The sequence below is a fragment of the Canis lupus genome, chromosome 14 (assembly GCF_003254725.2).
Source record: "Canis lupus dingo isolate Sandy chromosome 14, ASM325472v2, whole genome shotgun sequence".
Taxonomy (NCBI): Eukaryota; Metazoa; Chordata; class Mammalia; order Carnivora; family Canidae; genus Canis; species Canis lupus.
Window position 1 is genome coordinate 37,984,131 of NC_064256.1, and position 21,177 is coordinate 38,005,307.

The 21,177-nt window shown below is 35.8% G+C and overlaps 1 protein-coding gene across 10 annotated transcripts in view; it reads left to right on the forward strand.

Annotated features, from left to right (window-relative positions):
• PALS2 (protein associated with LIN7 2, MAGUK p55 family member) overlaps positions 1-21,177 on the forward strand; it is a 106,793-nt gene that overhangs the window by 16,351 nt on the left and 69,265 nt on the right. For 2 of the 10 annotated variants that reach the window (XM_025464396.3, XM_025464401.3), the window contains exon 1: positions 1,289-1,420. The exons of 7 other annotated variants lie outside the window; for them this stretch is intronic. In XM_025464396.3, the coding sequence (XP_025320181.3) occupies positions 1,396-1,420 (25 nt within the window). In that variant the 5' untranslated portion in view covers positions 1,289-1,395. Of the gene's footprint in view, positions 1-1,278; positions 1,421-21,177 lie in introns of those variants that run through there. One more of the 10 variants, XM_025464397.3, reaches the window with a different exon arrangement.

Consider the following 21,177-nt stretch of genomic DNA (forward strand, 5'->3'; position numbering starts at 1 on the left):
ACACATTCCAAAGTAATGGAATTGTGCAGCAGTTGGATTGAATGTTTAGGTTTAGCTTCTGGGGAGGTAACATATTAAGACAAACGAGAGAAAAAGGATCTATGTTGGATATCTGGGAAGATCATTTCAAGCAGAGAGAACGGACGATGGTAAAGATGAGAAATGGGAAATTAATTCAGCACGTTTGAAGTGGGGAAGGCAGGCCGTGCAACTGGAGATGAGCAGATGGGGGAGAAATTGTTGAGGGTGAACTTAGCAGGGCACACAGTGCCAAGTCATGAAGGCTGGTATAGGCCATGGTCAGGTTTGGGACATTTTCTAAGTGCAACAGGAAGCCACTGGAGAGTAACAAAGTATTTTTTATTTTTTAAAATGATATCTCTAACCATTCTGGAGAATATTGTCGAGAACTAGAGTAGAAATAAGTGATAGTTGAGTGCCTGCTGAAGTAAATAAGCAAGAGGTGATGGTGGCTTAATAAAAATGATGCCAAGTGCAGCTGTGAGAAGGTCAGGTTTTGAGTCAGCTACTTAAGATTATTTTTTTTTTCAATCACCTCCATCATGGCTGAATTTAAAAACCACTGCATCACTGGATCTGTTATGAATTCTGGGTATTTTTGTAAGTACATATATAAAATGTTATCTTGAAAAAAACTCAGTGAAATTTATTGCTCTAAAATAACCTAGTTTTGAGATACTAAATAAGATTCAAATTTTCATATTTAATAAGATCTGGCAGTGATCCTGTAGTAATATTTCAGGCTGTTTGTGTTTATTAGTTATGTAAAAACACTTCCAGACAATTTGATTTAGTTATAACACTACATATTTTCTTAAAGTAGCAAAGCTTTGACCTGCTTTGTTAATTAGTGGTGAGGTCAATAAAAATATTCAAAGCAGGGCTTACTACACTGTGAGAGTAAATTAAGGATACTACTATTACTTGAGCTGTTTAAAAAAGGATCTCTGTAGATCTAGCTTTTCTGTGGATGAGTTTGGTGCCTTAATGAGGATACTTCCAGTCATGGGATAGAGCAGGGACTAGGGTGGGGAAAGATTAGGGATTGGTAGTCTAGTTAAGAGAATTTTAAAATAGTCTATACAAAAGAAGATAAAAACTGTAAATCAAAGGTCTGAGAGTGGAAATTTTGAAGAGGATGAAATTGAGACTTTAATGAAACAGAGTGAAAGTATTTGAAAAAAAATATAAATGTTTGCAAGTTAGGGAGAATAAAGAATATCAGATGATTCTGAGATCTTAAGCTTTGGAGAATGGGTGGAAGGTGATGTCATAATAGGTAGACTTTATAGTAAGAGGAGTAGGCCCAGGTGAGTGAGTAGTTTTAAAAATGGTAAATTAAAAGCACCATCTTTAGGACTTTCCTGGGGAAGTATGTTAAGAAGGCAGTCAGAGAAAGGTGAGTGCAGTCACTAAAATTTCAAAATGATATTCATATAGAAACTAGTTAAAGAAGAAAAAAAAAAGAAACTAGTTAAAGCTCTAGAAGTGCATGAGATCACTCAAGAAAAGAATGAAAACCTGAAGCATGTCAGTAGCAGTGATGGTCTCTCCTCAGGCAGGTTAAGAACAGATAATGTAACTAATTTATCAGTCATGTCATTCCTAAATTTATTTACAAAGTTTGAGCAATGGCAGGGGAAGCTAGAAAGTTGAGCTGAGTTGGGAAGCTGAGTTGGAAAGGATGAAGTGAACTACTCTTGAGAGAAGCTTTGGTGTGGAGGGAAAAGGAAAGAAGGCAGTGATTTAGGGAGAAGGGAAGTGGGGTTTCAAATAGTGATTAAAAAAATTACTGAAGGATGAGGAAGATGTTAACACATTTATAAAATGTAGAAGTATCAAATGAGGAAAAATACTTAGGAGAGTAAGATGATTTGTGTTTCATGGTCCCACAGTAGGCAGGAAGGACTTGATTCATTGTAGCCTTGTAGGGGAGCAGGGTCTATTTTCTTCTGAGGTTGGAAAAAAACTAAGGAACTGCACTGACATTTGATTTTTAGAAGTGGAGGGGAATTTCAGTAAATCATAAATGATACCCTCTTTTTCCTTTCTCTTCTAACAAAATCCTCTGTTGGTAATTCAGTGTAGTGAATGTTTGAAATGGGAATGTGGGAGAACTCATGAGGGGGCAAAGTAATGGAATTGTGCAGCAATATTGGGACCTTGCTGATTTTTGGAGAACCAGGGAAGTTTGAACATGTTGAAAACCCCGGGAAAAGAATAGATAGGAGGGCACTGAAATGAAGGAAGGGGAGCTATGGACATCAGAGGTGAGCAGAAAGGAAGACAAACTTGGTTCCCTGACAATTTTGTCTAGGGCTACCTATGCTTAAATGAGTGCTGACAAGCTTTATCCAGGACACTGGGTGACTCTTTTCATTAAGCCTAAGTGTAAAGTACATCATTAATGCCATTTTATCAAACCAAAGCATATGAACAAGTTCTGTTACAGCAGAAAACTATCATTATAGAAAAGGACTTGTTAAAACATCCTGCAATCTTTGAAACCATATTTTTATGTAACCTTTTAAAAATTTGTGAAAAACCAAATTACCGTATTTTTAGTTCATTTTGTTACCAATATTCTCAAAACATGATATCCAGCTCAATCCTTAACTTCTGGAAATGAAAGCTGTTAAGGATATCCAGTTGTGTACAGTGTTTAGTCTTGCCATAGGGAAATTTACAATGAGATAAAGATTTAAGTAGTACCAACCAGTGTTCAATTGTCATTTCATCTGTTTGGAGTACTTTTTCACCACTTTGAATATATTGCATATTCTTTATGTTTCTTATAACCAGAAAGTCTTCCACATAAGAAATGTGAGGCTAAAAAAAAAAAAAAAAAAAAAAAAACAAAAAAAAACCCAAAATAATCTCTTCATTTTGGATAGGATATAATTTGCTGCTCTCACCAAGGTAGGACCTTTTTGGACTTTCTAAATCTCTGAAACTTTGTTAAATAATTAGCAAGGCTTTTCTATGCAGGATTTTCATTTGGACATGTAAAATCAAAGTCTTCTAATATTTGGACTATTTTGACATTCCTATGGCAAGGACTCCTTATGTGGGGAGGCCTCTGTCTCCCTATCTTCTCACATGAGCATTCCTGCCCAGAGGGCATGACTGAATGACATTATACCTTTGAGAATATTTCCCACTTCTTTTTCACCACCAAAAATAGATTTTTGTGCTTATTTTTAATGCAATGCCTTGTGCATATTTTTATGTAATGTTTTGCCCAGTGCTTTAAAGGCTGGTGTAAGTAGAAAGGGACAACAGCCTGAGTGGTAAGACAATAAAATGTTGCAAATGGATAGCTAATTCTAGTAGCTTGTAAAATATCTTAGCACAGAGAGATGTGTCATTTTGCTTTAGCATAATATTATAATCTAGATTGCATTTGAGTACAGGTCAATAATTTTTAAGCCCCAGTTTTTTGTTAAAATGGAATTGGTAGGTATGAGTTAAGGAAAATGATTTGTTTGACGCTCAATAAACATGGCAGTAAGTAGAAGCAGTTTTATGATGAGTTAAGATTGACTAAAGTTTCCTTTTGTTTAAATTAAATCCTTACGCTATGAATGTAGAGAATATACATATATTTTGAAAATTGAAAATATTCTTTTAGGCTTTTAAATATTGGTTTTATTTATTTTATTGTTAATGTATTAGTGGAATGTTTCCCTAAAAATACATTTCATGTCATAATGTATACAAAGAAGAATTTAATGAAGCATATCGTCCAAGAACAACTTGGTCTTCCTCAGGCTTTAACCCTCAAAGAAAAAGTCCTGTTTGTTTTTAACTCTAAAAGAATGGTTATAACTCTGATTTTTCTTCATTCAAACTGACATTACTCTTCACCTGACTGGCTCAGTGGTTGAGCGTCTGCCTTTGGTTAGGGCATGATTCCAGAGTCCTGGGATCGAGTCCCACATCAGGCTTCCTGCATGGAGCCTGCTTCTCCCTCTGCCTGTGTCTCTGCCTCTCTCTCTCTCTCTCTCTCTCTCTGTGTGTGTGTCTCTCATGAATAAATAAATAAAATCTTAAAAAAAACAAAAAACTGGCATTACTCTTTATACATGAGAGATGTATTTTTTATACTTTTTAAAAATTGAAGTTGTTAGTACACATATAAGTAAAAGACCGTCAGTGCTCCCTAATTCTCTTTATTTCTATTTCTTGCTCCCTAGAGGCTACTACTTTGAACCTTTTAGTTGTACCAGTAAATGTCGTGCTTGTGTTGCTGATTCTTGATCTGTCAGTTAAACATTATAGAAGAGGAGGATTTAGCTCTTTTTCCAACTCTACTCTTGCTCTCTCTGTATATATATCATATATATATCATACACGCTTCTGATCCCTCAATTCTCCCAACGTAATTATATTGGTAATTTCGATTAGATCAGTTACGTGTTAACTGATCCATTATTAAACTATAACAACCTTTCTCCATTCTTGTATTTTTATTTTCTTGGAGTTAATAATTATTTGCTAAGTTTTCTATATACACTACTTATCAATAATTCAGTCCCCAAATCTCTGCTAGTTTTCTAAATCACCTTTCAGTATGTTAATTCAAGTTTTATCAATTTCATTTTCTTGAAGATGTCAGTCCTGGAGGCTTCTGACCTGTTGAATATGGATTCCTTATTTTCCATACCTGATATACACTTGTTGCTATCTTTCTGAGAATCATTTTTGCCTTTCTCCTGGTTTAGGTCTAGTTCCTGTACTTCATGTCTTTACTTTTTCTCTTTTGTCCTTGTTTCATGCTTAGAGGGCAGCACTTTTTTTTTTTAAATCTGAGAAAAAGTGTTTGTGGTAGATTAATTTTGTGAAACCTTATAAGAAAGTCTGAAAATAAGTTTTAACTATACTCACACTTGATTAATACTTTGGCAGGGTAAAGAATTTTAGGATGGAAATGTTTTTAAATGTGTCATTTCATCTCCTATCTTTAGAGGTCATTATTGAAAAGTTCGAAAGCACTTTGATTCCTGGTTCTTGACGTGCGTTTGTTTTGTTTTTTTTTTTCTTTTGTCCCTAATGTGAAATCTCACAGTGATGTGTAATGCTATAAGTTTCTTTTCACCAATTTCACTGGGTGCTCTATTCACCATTTAGTCTAGCAAGTTAATATTTTCCAAAATCAAAAGCAGTAAGTATTATCATTTTCCTCCCTTATATGACTTCTCTTACTTAGATGTCTTCTATCAGGTCTTGTAATTCTTTTCTATTTTTCCTACCTCTGTGCTTTTCTACTTTTTTGGTATTTCCCCAAATTTATTGTCCATGCTTTCTACACTGAATTTTTTTATTTCTACTTTTGATTTTTATTTTCTAAGAGCTCTTTTGTTTCCTCTTGATGTTCCTCTCCTGGAGCAATCTTCATTCTGATTTCATGAATACAGTATTATTCCTCTGAGAATGTTAATGATGCTTGTTTTCTTTCCTGAATACTTTCATTATTCCAAGTAGATTTTACCTGTTTGATTGTTTATTCTGGTCTGTATCTTTCATGTTATAGGCATTCTCAGCATATAATATCCTGAGGTTATTAGCTCATTGTTAAGAGTGGAAAACTAAAAATGTGAAGCTCTTTTTTGCATGTGGAGCTCTGTAGCCATTCTATGACTGGATTGTTTAGGGGTAAACCTGAACTTGATATCTGTGTCTTTCCTATTAGGCTGGTCATATTCTCTAGAGAAGACTTTTGACATCTTCCTGGAAGATTAAGACCAACTAAAGTCTTCTGGTAGTCAGAAGGGAGAAGCAGCTGGCAGAGTTGTCTCATCTTTCAGTAATTCCATTTTCCATATGATTTCATTGCCCTTTGACCAGACACTTCTTACCTTAGTCTTTCCAGAAAATAAACCTCTAGTTTTTGGTCCTGTAATTTACAGGGGAAGGGGTAGGCAATTACTCTATAAGGAGGGTGAAATGTAAGTAGTATATATGAAAATAAATACAGCTCCAAGAAAATAAAAACCAGGAATGGAGAAAGACAGCTACAGTTTATTACTAAATGAGCTAATGAACACTGAACAACTGCTATCTAAGTCTCCTTTCTATAGCTCTCCTCGCTCACCTCAAGTTCTTTGTGCTGCTGAACTCTGAGCCTTTGGAAGATTTTGTTGTGTAAATGGGATGATTTTTTACTTTCTCCATAACTTCTTGAGTTTGGTCTCTTTGGGTTTGCTCAATTTAGTTACTCCTTTGCCCACATGTTTTACAGCTTTCAAAGTCCACTTTCTCTCATTTTTCCTATCTTTGTGAATTTATGCTTTTAAAACTAAAATGAAATTACAGACACACATCTTTATTATACTTTAGAGGGGTATTAGGAGAGAACAAAATTAATTGAGTTCAATTTATTTTGTATTTTTTATTTTATTTAAAGATTTTATTTATTTATTCATGAGAGACACACACAAAGAGAGATAGGCAGAGACACAGGCAGAGGGAGAAGCAGGCTCCATGCAGGGAGCCTGACGTGGGACCTGATCCCAGGTCTCCAGGATCAGGCCCTGGGCTGAAGGCGGCACTAAACCGCTGAGCCACCCTGATTGCCCGCAATTTATTTTTATCTAGAAATATTGATATTGTCCTCTCAAATAAAAATATTTTTTCATTTCATTTTAATTTTGCATTTCTATTTAATTTTCTTTCAAACTTGACACTTTATTTTGTCAAATCCAAGCACACCAAAAATTTGGTCCCTGTCAGAGATAAGAGATAAGCTTCTGCTAGAAAACTTTTTTTTTAAAGTAGTCTCCATGCCCAGTTGGGGCCCAATGTGATGCTTAAACTCAGGACTCTGATATCAAGACCTGAGCTGAAATCAAGAGTCAGGCACTTAACTGACTGAGCCACTCAGCTGCCCCTAGAAAACCATTCTTACTTTTATTTTTTAATTATGCTTTAGGTACAAGGATCTTTGATAAAGGGCACCCTTCAGCTTTCCCTCCCAAAAAATTTTTTTCTCTGAGTCATTACAGCCATCCATGCTTTGCTTCAATTTGGAATTTTCTTTGGATCTTTTGAGTATTTTTTTTTTTAGGATTTTATTTATTCATGAGAGACTGAGAGGGGGGCGGGGCAGAGACACAGGCAGAGGGAGAAGCAGGCTCCATGCAGGGAGCCTGACGTGGGACTTGATCCCCGGTCTCCAGGATCAGGCCCTTGGCTGAAGGTGGAGCTAACCTGCTGAGCCACCTGGGCTGCCCAGATCTTTTGAGTATTAACAGGAGAAATAAATTGGCTTCTGACACATAGGTGCTATTAGAAACTCAAGGCAATTCCAAAGTGACTTTATATTTCACTTTGTATTTATCAGTTGATTATATAAAATTTTATGTCCAATTTGGCTGAAAGCTGGATAACAGAAGGAAAAATAATTCAGAGCATTAGCTGAGTGTTTGTTGAGTACCTGTTGAATACAAGGCAATATATTGGGCTATGTAGAAGAGAGTGCTCTTGTTCTATGAGAGATTATAATAAAGAGAAATAGAAAGCACACATGATACACCTAGTGAATGCTGACAAACCTTCCTTTCCCCTTATTTTACCAGATACTTAAAAACATTTGGGGAAGTGGGAAAAGAAATGATGACTACATGCTTTCCCTTTGGATTTTTGCTATATTTATTAAACATTATAATAGTCTTTTTTTTTGGAATTATGTAATGTATAGTAATATAATTAAAATCTGTATCCATTATCACTCTTCCTTTGGCATTTCTTGTACTCTTGGTTAATTGCCTTTAACCCTAAAAGATTACTACTGTAAGCAAAAAATAAGAGGGGGAAAAAGGTAGTTTTCTTTTTAAAAAGGAAAGGTTTTATATTTAATCCTTCCTTTTCTTTCATTAAATAGATTTGATTTGGTAGCTATTTGTCATAGTCCAGGAAGATAGATAATAGAGTGGTGAGAAGTATCTTAACCCAGTGTTAATCATAACATCTAGCATCACTGGACCCTTCTGACTTCAAATAGTTTTTAATGGCCATTTCTGATTATTAATCTTACTTTTATTTCAGTCATCTACTATTCTTGCAAGCATTTATTTCAATCACTGACTGCCCCTGAGCACGTTATTACTAGCAACTCATTTTCTTCTTTTATACCAAACTTTGCAACTGCTTCCTAGTTTCTCGAGGGTATTTCTGATTCCATTAGTAGGTCCAAATGTAGGAATGATGAGAGATGGCTTGTGTTGACCTGTGGAAATTTGTGTGATTACTTTTTACAGGGCTAAAGTCATAATAAAGACCCACTGTACTGTGGTAAGACTAAAACTAGAAACTGTATTTTCTCATGCCCAGTGCTTTCTCAAAACTAGATTGTTTCATGATTTTTCTTCATACGCAAATGAAGAAACTCAGCATATCCCTAGCTCATGGTCAGTTCCTTGCAGAATGTCCTAATTTGCTATCCGTTCAGTGTCTTGGACATTTTCCTTTTTGTTTAGGGAATATATTGAGAGTGCTTTGTTAGATTATGCATGAGAAATGCTGCTTATAATCTGTGATTATAACAAAAGGAGTTGAGCATGGTTTGGGGCCAGATGAGCTGAATTCTTTTTTTTTTTTTCCGTCCTATTGACCCCCTTCTAGCATGTCTCAAAGTTTTGGGGCTTCCTTTTTTCATCTATAAAATGGAAATAATACCTATCCTATCCAGCTTACAGCATATTTTAAGACTAAAATGGGATAGACGATGTGAGAAAGGATAATAATCCACACATAAGGTTGTTACTAGTTGAACTCAAGTAATGACTAAGAACAATATTTGGGATTCACTAAGGGAAAAATGTAAAGATGAATATTGAATTGACTAATGTAGGTGGGAGACAATGGACAACTGACCTAAAAAGAAAGTGAAAATAAGACAGTGTGTATAACTACAGTCGTATTCAAGCAAGATTCAATGGTGGTGGAGTTGTAAAGAATACCTGTTTTTAAGACTTCTACTACCAAGGACAGAGTCCAAGATGGCCAAGGAGTAGGAGACCTTAGTTGCATCTGGTCCCAGGAACTCAGCTAGATAGCAATTAGATCATTCTGAACAGCTATGAACTCAACTGGAGATTTAAGAAAACAATAGCTGCAACTCTACAAATAGAGTAAAGGAACCACTTTCTGCAAGGTAGGAGGTGAAGAGAAGTAAATCTGAGATGATATATAGGAAGATAAACTGTTGGGGGAAGAACTCCCCTCCTCCCCCCCCAAAAAAAGCCAGCTACTGGAAAGTGATATAGCAGTGGAGCACAAAATCAGAACTTTTAGAAGTCTGCTCTGGTCAGGGTCCCTGCCTGAAAGGTGCTCAGGCAGTGAAGTGGAGGCGGAATCCTGGGTCTCAGGATCCTTGGGGTCATAGGAAGATCCAGGATGCCTGAGTACCCAGAGTTCCTGGGCATTGGAACAGGGATACTGACTGCAGAGCCCAAGAGTGTGCTCTCAGTTTGGGGTTACCATAAACCACAAACCAAGGCATAGTTGGTGGCCCAACAAATTTTAGAACTGGCAAGACCCTCCTTTCATCCCCTGAGAGGAGTGGCATAGGAGCACGCTATAGGAGTCTGCAGGATTTGCCAACACCCAGTGCTCATCCCATCAAAGTGCCCTCCTCAGTGCCTGTCACCCAGTCACCCTGTATCCCCAACCACCTCCCCTTCCACAACCTTTTGTTTCCCAGAATTAGGAGTCTCTCATGGTTTGTCTCCCTCTCTAATTTTTCCCACTCAGTTCCCCTCCTTTCCCTTACAATCCCTTCCATTATTTCTTATATTCCATGTATGAGTGAAACCATGTGCTGATTGTCCTTCTCTGATTGACTTCTTTCACTCAGCATAATATCCTCCAGTTCCATCCACGTCAAAGCAAATGGTGGGTATTCGTCTTTTCTGATGGCTAATATTCCATTGTATATATAGACCACATCTTTTTTTATCCATTCATCGGTCGAAGGACATCATGGCCCCTTCCACAGTTTGGCTATTGTGGACATTGCTGCTATGAATGTTGGGATGTAGGTGTCCCGACATTTTACTACATCGGTATCTTTGGGGTAAATATCCAATAGTGCAATTGCTGTATCATAGGGTAGCTCTATTATTAACTTCTTGAGGAACCTCCATACTGTTTTCCAGAGTGGTTGTACCAGTTTGCATTCCCACCAACAGTGCTAAAGGCTTCCCCTTTCTCCACATCCTCTCCAACATTTGTTTTTTCCTGTCTTGTTAATTTTCACCATTCTCACTGGTGTGAGGTGGTATCTCATTGTGGTTTCGATTTGTATTACCCTGCTGGCAAGTGATATGGAGGATTTTTTTCATGTGCTTGTTGGCCATGTGTATGTCTTTGGAGAAATGTCTGTTCATATCTTCCCATTTCATGATTGGATTGTTTCTTGGGTGTTGAGTTTGATAAATTCTTTATAGATTTTGAATCCTAGCCCTTTATCTGATATGTCATTTGCAAATATCTTCTCCCATTCTGTAGGTTGTCTTTTGGTTTTGTTGACTGTTTCTTTTGTGTGCAGAAGCTTTTTGTCTTGATTAAGTACCAATAGTTAATTTTTGCTTTTGTTTTCCTTGTCTTCATAGATGTATTTTGCAAGAGGTTGCTGTGACCAAGTTCAAAAAGGTTGTTGCCTGTGTTCTTCTCAAGGATTTTGATGGATTCTTGCCTTAAATTTAGATATGTCAACCGTTTTGAGTTTATCTTTGTGTATGGTGTAAGAGAATGGTCAGTTTCATTCTTCACGTGGCTGTCCAATTTTCCCAACACCATTTGTTGAAGAAACTGTCCTTTTTCCAGTGGATATTCTTTCCTGCTTTGTCAAATATTAGTTGACCATAGAGTTGAGTACCCATTTCTGGGTTTTCTGTTCCATTGATCTATACATCTGTTTTTGTGCCTCTCTTTCCTTTTTCAATCAATTTCTTATTTTTCAACTCTTTTTAAAAAAAATCTTTTTCATTTTTAGCAGTTACATTCTGTCCTTTCATTGTATTTATTTTTGTATTTATATAAGTCTTTCTTTCTTTACAATTTTGGGAGCAGTTTCTTCCCACGGACCAAAATACACCCAGGATTTAGTCTATGGCTCTGTTCTCTTCACCTGTTTGATCATATTCACTTTATTCTTTTTTTTTGTTTTTTTTTCATCTTTTTTACATTTTCATCTTTACACATTCTATCCTATCAATGTGTTTAATTTTATTTTTGTATATGCATGTTTTTCTTTCTTTACAACTTTGAGATGTAGTTTCTTCTAACAAACTGACCAAAATACACTCCGGAAATAGTGTATTGCTCGGTACTATTCACCTGTTTATATTCCTTTTTTATTTCTTATTTTTCATTTTTACGGTTACATTCTATCCTTTCATTGTATTTAATTTTTTATGCACATACAAGTTTTTCTTTTGTTACAATTTTGGGATCTAGTTTTCTAATAAATGGACCAAAATACACATAAGACCCAGTGTATTGTTCTGTTTGCCTATCTGAGTATATTTTCTGTATTTTTCAGTTTCAAGTTTTTTCTGATTTGTTTAATGTATATTTCTTTGGGGTTCTTGTTGCCATTTTAGTATTTTGTTCTCTCATCTTTTCTTCTCGGGGCAAAATGACAAGATGCAAAAAGTCTCCTGAAAAATGAGAACAAGAGTGCCAGGGACCTAACCAGTATGGACATAAGTGAGATGTCAGAACTAGAGTTCAGAATCATGCTTATAAAAATATTAGCTGGGCTTAAGAAAAGCATAGAAGACACTAGAGAATCCTTTCCTGGAGAAATAAAAACTAAAATCAAGTTGAAATCAAAAAGGCTATTAATGAGATGCAGTAAAAAATGGAGGCTCAACTGCTATGATGAGGCCAAATAAGGAGTAACATAGAGGACAAAATGATGGAAAACACAGAAGCTGAGAAAAAAAGAGATGAACTACTGGATCGTGAGAGGAGAATTTTAGAGATAAGTGATACCATAAACCGAAAACAGTATTAGAATAATTGGGATCCCAGAAAAAGAAGAAAGAGGGAGGGGAAGGAGGTATATTAGACAAATTGTAGCTGAGAACTTCCCTAATCTGGGGAAGGAAACAGGCATCCAACTCCAGGAGACACAGAGAACCTCCCCCCGCCCTCAAAATCAATAAAAATAGGTCAACACCCAGACATATAATAGTGAGACTTGAAAATCTCAGAGACAAAGAGAAAATCCTAAAAGCAGCTCAGGACGAGAGGTCCATAACCTACAAGGGTAGAAACATTAGACTGGTAGCAGACCTGTCTAGAGACCTGGCAGGCCAGAATGGACTGGCAAGATATAATCGGGGTGCTAAATGAGAAAAATATGCAGCCAAGAATACTTTATCCAGCAAGGCTGTCATTCAGAATAGGAGGAGAGATAAAAAGCTTCCAAGACAAACAGAAACTAAAAGAATTTTTGATCACCAAACCAGCCCTACAAGAAATAAATCCCTTAAGTGGAGAGCCCAAAAAGTAACATAGTCCAGAAAGGAACAGAGACAATATATAGCAACAGTTACTTGACAGGTAATAGAATGACACTAAATTAATATCTTTCAGTAGTTACACTGAATGTAAATGGGATAAATGCCCCAATCAAAAGACTTGTACTATCAATACCACTTGATCACTTTTGTTTAAATTAGCAGGTGTAGGTGGCTGATTATATTAGCAGAAAAGTCTAAGAGAAATCTTATAAAAGGGGTCCTTAAAGCAACAATAGTAAGAAATTCTTCCTAAGTCATTTAGTATTAATACAAAAGATTGTTTTACCATTTCACAATTTTGAGAGTAATATAGGTGAATAAGAGAAGTCCTCTGACCTGATAAATATTTATCAAGAATCAATATATATATATAACTTAATTCTTAGTAATCTCAAACCAAATACCCAGGAGCTACATGTGGGAACTACAATGTGTGTGTGACTAAAAGTGAAATGTAAGTTGTTTTCATTTACACCCCATCCTGTCTTGAAGGCTCCTCTTTGAAATCTATAAAGGTTGTGATTAGAGTAAAAATGTTTGGGGGAAAATAATGTGATTTGTAAGATGAAAATTTAAAGAATTAAGAGTAATTGTTAATGAGTTTTATTTACTGTAATTCTTAATTATAGGCATTAAAGAAGCCTTGTTACTTAAAGGGTGCCTGTGAAACTTATTAAAAGGCATTAGTTAGTGTGACATAGACTGCAATGGCTTACTAGGAAAAAAATCCATGATAAAAAGTACAAACTAATACATAAGGCATAGGATATTTAAGGGATGAAGTTTTCTCTATAAGAAGATTATTTTTGGCAGATTCATGACTTGAGGAATGAGGCTAAGCATTTTTGCGTAATAAAATCTTATAGATAATAGTACTTAATTTTATTAGGTAAAGTGGTTTTCTTTAATCCCTATGGGTCTGTATTAAAAGCTCTAGGACCCCTATGATAATGGCTTTTCCAAATATACAATTAATTCTAGCTGAAAAAAACCCATTTAAGTTATTGTTTTGTTACACAGATATATGTAAGTATATTAATTTTGTAACAATTACCAGATGGAGCCAGGAGCTTTTTAACTAACCCTTCTTTCAATCTCTGCTCCTTCCCTAGGGGTGATACCTGTTACACTTTGTTTTATGTTTTGGAGAGCATTTTCATGTTAGTACAAGTAAAACCATGTTCTTTTACTGTTGCAGATCATTCATAGGATGAATATTTAGTGACTCCCCTTCTAAGGAACATTGAAGTTTGTTTCTTTTTTCTTCCTTCCTTTCTTCACAATGAGCATCTTAAAAAATTGCCTCTTTAGAGGCAGTATTACCAATTACGATGATCTTTTCAATTGATAATTTGTGATGATGAAGGTTTTGTATACTTAAAACCTTGAAAATCTTTTATAAAAAACATTATTTGAATTCTGGTAGTAGGGGCAGGAAGAGATTGGCAATTCTCCTTTGCAAAAAGTAAATATAAAACGACACAATCATGAAAAACAGCCATTTAGGGGTACTGGAAATTGACCAAAGGCAGTTAAAGAATTGATCTTGGACAGCTCTTAGGTGAGAACAGTGTAAGTTGGGTGGCCTTCATGCCTGGGCTCTTCCCAGTACTCCCCTGTCCCCTCAATTGGTGAGAACTAAAGCTTTCCCAGGTTGGGACAGAAAGAAAAGTAGTAGCTTTGCTGAAAGAATAGAGAAGTGTTGTGATTCAGGGAATGGGAGAGTGAGAATGGACATAAAAACCTATGACTTTGCTGGTAAAAAGTGGTAGATTTGGTTAGAAATAGAGAAGACCTGCTGCCTTTCTAGCTCAAGGTTGTAGACCTGGGTTTGGGGTGAGCATTGGACCAGTAGAAATTTCAAAGAGAAATCCTAGAAACAAGAGAGCCAGAGAAGTACTGAGATAAGCTCTCCACACAGCTCTGGTTGCCTGGGAAACTACCTATGTGGAGAGGAGACCTAAGGGAGCCTGGCAAAAAGTTCAAAGCAAGGGAGATGAGGGAACTCGCTGTAAGTTTGAATCCATTCCCCATTCTATACACAAATCAAATGGCAGATGGTGAAAATCTTAGACTTGAGATGTTTGAGCATAACCTATACCCAAGTCATTGGCTAACTATTAAGCTATACAGACATAGACACAACCCTTAGAAAACCAGTCTAAAATATAAAAATAAAAATTAAAAAACTGAACATGTATGTCCTAACTGCAAACCATGGGGGAGGGGGGGCAGATTCTGTAGTTTAAATCCAGATGAATTACTAAAAAAGACCCAACGATGCTGAAAAATAAAATGAATGTTACTATATTAAAGATTCAGTTTTCAAGCAGAAACTACTGGACTTGGAAAAAGAAGGAAAGGGAAGAAGAAAAAGAAAAGCCAGGAAATGATGACCCGTAATCAGGAAAAACAGTCAATGGAAATGGACTCTGAACTTGATGTTGGATTTAACAAAAACTTCAAATTGGTTGTTTTAAACAGAAAATTAAAGGGCAGTATGTTAATAATACTCAACAAATAAAGAATCCCAACAGAGAAACAAAGAAGAACAAAATAGGTATTTATATTTGAAAAGTACAGTAGTTAGAATTAAAAAATTTATTGAACAAGCTCAACAGCAGATTTGAGGTGGCAGAGAAAATATGAAAATAAATTTTAAAATATTCAATCCAAAGAAGAGAGAGAAAGAAGGTATTAAGTAAATAGAACCTCAGAGACCTTAGGGACAATGTCCAGCATTTCAACATACATGTAATACAAGTTCCACACAGGAAGGAGAAAAGGGGACAGAAAAAATATTTGAAGAAGTAATGGCACCAAACCAACCCAAATTTGGTGGAAAATATAACTTACTAAGGGTTCCAGTAAGGAGGAGTAAATGTACTACACCATCTCTCATAGTGAATGCAGCTGTAAAAATTGGCGTGAATAAAGGAGTGGCTATTTGTGGACTAAAAAGTCAATAGTAGCAGGCAGGTTAGAGAAGACAACCAGAAACTTAAATACTGCTGAATCAATGGTGAGTTTACTTTTTTCCTCCTTGGTATCTCCTACCAACTATCCCAAACCCAAAGGTTGGCATCAGAATGAACAGAGAGAACTTCAGAAACCTACTTCTGGTTTAAAGAACAGGATACTCATTAGAGTGCAGAAATCTCTCTTCTTTTTCTTATTCTGAGTTCTCTCGCATCCCAACTCCCAGGAAATCCTTTGGCAACAGTGTTGAAGCATCTGTAACAGCCAGGAGGACACTAACTCCCAACGGAGGGTACATTCCTTTTCCATTGAAGGATTTTGGTTGTAGGAAATCTGTGGCAGAGCGGGTTAAACAGAGCCAATGATTTCTGGCCAGAGCATTGTAAAGAGCATCCTAGAGAATTAGAAGTACCCGACAAATGTATAGAAAGGGAGTAGGTCTGGAAAGAGATTCCTTAAAGTTGTTTGTGCACTCCTGGACTTGCCCTTAAGCTGTGTGTATGTGGATCTGACCCTAAAGAGTATGCCATACAGATGTTGAGTACTGAAATGCTGATAGACCACCACCTAAATCCCAGACTGGCTAGTAGGTGGTGCATATGTGGGACAGATCCAAATAACATTGTGAAAGTTTTCAAGCATTTAGTAGTTTCTGATGAAGTTAAGTGTATACTTATGTCAACCAGCAGTCTCACTCCTAGGAATATACTGGAGAGAAATGAAAACTTAAATTCACAAACCAAGGGTGCAAATAATCATGGAAGACTAAACTGAAATGGCAGCAGTACCTCAGAAAGTCAGAATTTGAGGCCTACACTCAACTGAATTAATTGCTTCCTACCACAAAAATATTAGCACTCTCCATAGATTTCAACAGGACAGTCTCAAAATACAATATTAAAAATGTAAAGCATACATTCCAAGATTACTTATCACCTGGAGAACTAGGAAAATGTCAACTCCACATAGGCAGAGATAGTCAAGAGACAAAACACTGAGATACACAGATGTGGGAATAATCTGAGAAAGATTTTAAAAAGCTATTATAAATGCACCACAACAGGTAAGGGTGAGCTTTTGAAATGAATGAAATAAAGAATGTCTCAGTAAAGATATACAAAAAGAAAAACCAAATTGAAAATTTGAACTGAAAAATACAGTAACAAAAACCTCATTGGACAAGTACAGTAGCAGAATGGAGGTGACAAAGAATCCATGAACTTAGAGATCAACAGAAATTTATTCAAACTGAACAACAGAGAGAAAAAAAAAAACATTGAATAAAATAATTTGCAGAGCTTCAGGGACCTATGGGATAATACCAGAAGGTCTGGCATTTTGATTCATCAGACACTCAGCAAAAAAAGAAGAAAGAATACAATGCAGAAAAAAATATTTGAGTTGTTTCTGAAAACTTCCCAAATTTGGTAAAAGGCATAAACCTGTAGAGTCAGGAGATTCAGCAAACCTCAAACAGGATAAACCAAATGAAATCCATTTCTAGTCACATTATAATTAAACTACTGAAAATAAGACAAAAAAAAAAAACAACTGAAAGCAAAAACCCCTAATAGAGTAATGGAGGAGAGGAACTCTTTAAATGAATTTGAATTTCTCATCAGAGACCATAAAGGCTAGAAGGAAGTAAAAACAGTTTTAAGCATTGTGGTGGGGAAGGGAGATACCAGTCCAGAATTCTTTATTTAGTAAAAATATTCCCCAGATTCTACCTTTTTCTGGTTTTTGTTTTTGGAGAGGACTTCTTTCTTAACGCATTGCTCATAAGAGGAAATTGTGTCTAGCAACAAGGTTGGATGGAGCTAGAGTATTACACTAAGCGAGGTAAGTCAGTGAGCAAAAGACAAATACCATAGTAGCTCACTTATTGGAATTGAAGAAACAAACGAACATGGTGGGGAGGGAAGGCAAACCAAGAAACAGACTCTTACCTAGAGAACAAACTCTGGTTACTAGTGGGGAGCCAGGGGATGGGTTGAAATAGGTGATAGGAATTAACGAGGGCACTTGTGATGAGCACTGGGTGTTGTATAGAAGTGATGAATCACTAAGTTCTACACCAGAAACCAATGTTACACTGCATATTAACTAGCTGGAATTTAAATAGGAACTTGGAGAAAGAAAAATTGTTTCCAAGTAAGTTTCTAAGAAATTGTTTCTAAGCCAGAAAGGTATCCTAGCCGCTTTTGTAAGACACTTTTCTTTTTGTAAGACACAATTTATAATAGGAATATTGACAAGTCCATTACAAATGATAGTTCATTTTCCTTTCTGAATTAAAACTTATCAGAAGATAACAAGATGCAAAGTGGTTGGTTAAAATGATAAAATTAGGAAAAAGCCCTCAACTATTTTAATTTTTTTAAAGACTCTTCAAGGTAAGAAAAATTATATTGCTATTATTGAGATTTGTTTTTCATTGATACTTTGAATAATTAGCAACAGTCACAATGAGAGATGAGATTGAGTTGCGGAATATTAGCTAAAACAGAATATTTAGCATTTACATGTTTTTAGCAGGTGGGTCATTTAATTTTGTTGTATAACTTTATGAGTTGTATCAATGCTATTTATATTTTACAGATAAGGAAATAAATGTGTAGTTAGATTTTTTTGTGATGGCATGTTGGAAAAAAGTGAGAGCAAAATTCAGAATTTAATTTTGTTTATGGCCACTCCTTTTGCTGCATGTGTTCTCAGCATTTACATTGATATCTTTATGAGGCAATTCATTATAACAAATAATGAAATGAAGACCTCTTGATGGAAATGTGATTGATAGAACCTGTTTAAAGAACAGTTTCATGTATCTTCTGATGTAGCAATTCTACTTTTAGTATTTACTCATTTATGGTACCTACGTTGTGTGTAAATATAGATATATAAATACTAATTTGAACACTAATTATAACTGCAAAAAATGGAAGTACCTGCGTATCTTTCAGAAGAGGACAGACTAAATAAATTTTGATGCATCCATATAGGGAACTACTAGATATATTGAAAAGAATGAACTCCATATGGAAAGATCACTAAGATATTAATAAAACAATCACATTCATATAGATAGAAAATGATATATTTAAATACAGCATATATTTTGTCTGGAAGGCTAGAAAGGAAATCTCTTTGCAGGAGGAGATTATTTTTTGTGTTTATTAAATATTTCAATGTAGTTAAACTTTCTTTTGTGTGCCTAGCTGGCTCATTTAGTAGAGCATGCTACTCTTGATCTTGGGATCATGAGTTCAAGTCTCACATTGAAGGTAGAGTTTAGTTAAAACAAATTAAAAACTGGAAATATAGTTAAACTTTCTTTTACCATGTATGTATATACACACATTTTTGTATGTATATATGTGTGAATGTGTAATGGCTTTTAAAAAATACTGTAATTTTTTTAAAACTTTTTTTTCATCAAAACTTTTGACATTTTTACTCCATTATCCTTTGGTATTCAATATTACCAGTAATGAATGTCATGGAATCTTGATTATTGTTCCTTTTACATAACATTTCTTTCTGGAAATGTCCACTTACCCCCCTTTTAATCCTTGACATTTTCGAATTTCACTTAGATGTGTCCAGATTTGGGTCTTTTTCATTCAGTCTGCTCTATACTTGGAAAGCAATTCATTCAGAAGTTTTGTATGTCATTTAAACTCAGGGACATTTTCTTCTATTACTTGACAGCTATTTCCTCTTCATCCTTGTCTCTGATCTTATGAAACTCCTGATAGATACTATTGGACTTGCTTGTGTTTTTTTTTCCTGTGTTTTCCATGTTTTCATCTTTGTTCTACATTTAGGAGTTCACCTTGACTTGATTTTCTGGATTTGCAGTTTTGGCCTCATCAGTCTTACCATTTAGTTTACTGTTTGATTTTTCTAAATTTGATAATATATTTTTAAAAAGATTTCTTATTTATCTGAGAGACAGAGAAGGGGGAGGAGCAGAGGGAGAGAGGAACAAGCAGACCCTGTGCTGATCATGAAGCCTGACATGGGGCTCAGTCATAAATATATGATTGATTGATTAATCAAATATATGGTTGGTTGATTAATTCAGAGTATGTACCTAATGAGGATTTCCTTTCTAGTATATAGGCTGACCCCTGGCTCTGCCCCGACTCTCTATGAAATAAGAAGGCTTGAGTAGGGGCTAAGAGGTAAGCCTGTCCTCAGACAGACTTCTCCTCTGGATTTATAGGCATAGAGCAGGTGAGCAAGCCAAATTGAGAAAGAAGAATTTATCCTGGAGATACAACATATTAGTGCAAGCCTTTCTGTTGGAAGAACAGAAGGGGAGAAGATTATCATCCATAGAAATGTTAGGAAATGTGGTAGTGGGAATTTTCGGTTCTCATAATAACTTTAGAGCACTATAGATTTGGAGAACAGTTCTGGACCAAAAGGAATTTTTGTTCCCCAAATGCTAATAGCATCCTGTTTGAGAAACACTGTATATTAGTGTACTGTCTCCTGTATAGTAGCCTTTCCTCCATCCCTTCTCCTTTAATTTTTGACATGAAGAACCAGATTTACTTTGGCCTCTACACTCCTAACATCTGTGTTGGGAACCCTTCCCATGCAGATTACCCACTACTGACTTTGCAAAGAAAGGCATACTCTTGTATATGGGTTTCTGTATTTGCTCTGTATGGCTGCCCCTCCACTGTACCTGCACCTTTGTTGACTCCAAGCTTAGATTTTTGTCTATGAATACTTTGGGAATTACTACTTTGTATTTTGTTTTAAATCATTAAATATCATAAATTCCAGATTTTGAGTAGGATCAACTCACTTTGGTCATTTCCACTAGAATGCTTCCTCTGGTATCTACCTGGTTTCCCATCTTATCCTGTGACCACCATCAAAGAGTTAACATTTTATTGCTTTCCTGTACTCTCTCAATGTTAATAATGCACTAGGAGGTATTGTTGTAGGAGTTTTCCATGTATTATTTAGCAGCAACAACCTTGTGAGATATTGTCATTCTCCATTTAACAGGTGAAAGAAGCTGACTTGGGGATGTTAGGTCACTTACTCAGCTTTTTAGGACTTGTTAAGTGGTAAATCCAGGCTCTTAACCACTAAGCTTATCACCTGACTATAGTTCCTTCGTAGTGTTCTTATCATCTGGTTTTATACACATTTACAGATTTTGGTCTACTAGTTTGAGTTTTTGACGAGTATGTCTCTAGTCTCTTCAATTGTGTAACATAACATTATGCCTCACCTGTAAGCCCTCAGCTAATGTGGATTAAATTAGCTGAGCACATTCAGTTTTCTTTGATTTAGCATAACTATAACTAAATTAGAATTTCAATATATTAGCTTGAGAGCTAAGGTATTGACAATATAAGGAAAACAAGCTTATTAGAGAGAGAGAGAGAGAGAGAGCACAAGCAGGGAGAGCTGCAGGCAAGAGGGAGAAGCATACTGCCTGCTGAGCAGGGAACTCAAATGTAGGGCTCTATCCCAGGACCCTGGGATCATGATCTGAGCCAAAGGCAGGTGCTTAACCAACTGAACCACTCAGGTGCCCCAGTTGTGTCATAATTTAAATTTTAAAGAAACTTGATCCAAATTTCAGTAGATTTTTTATTTCTTGGAAATACATTTT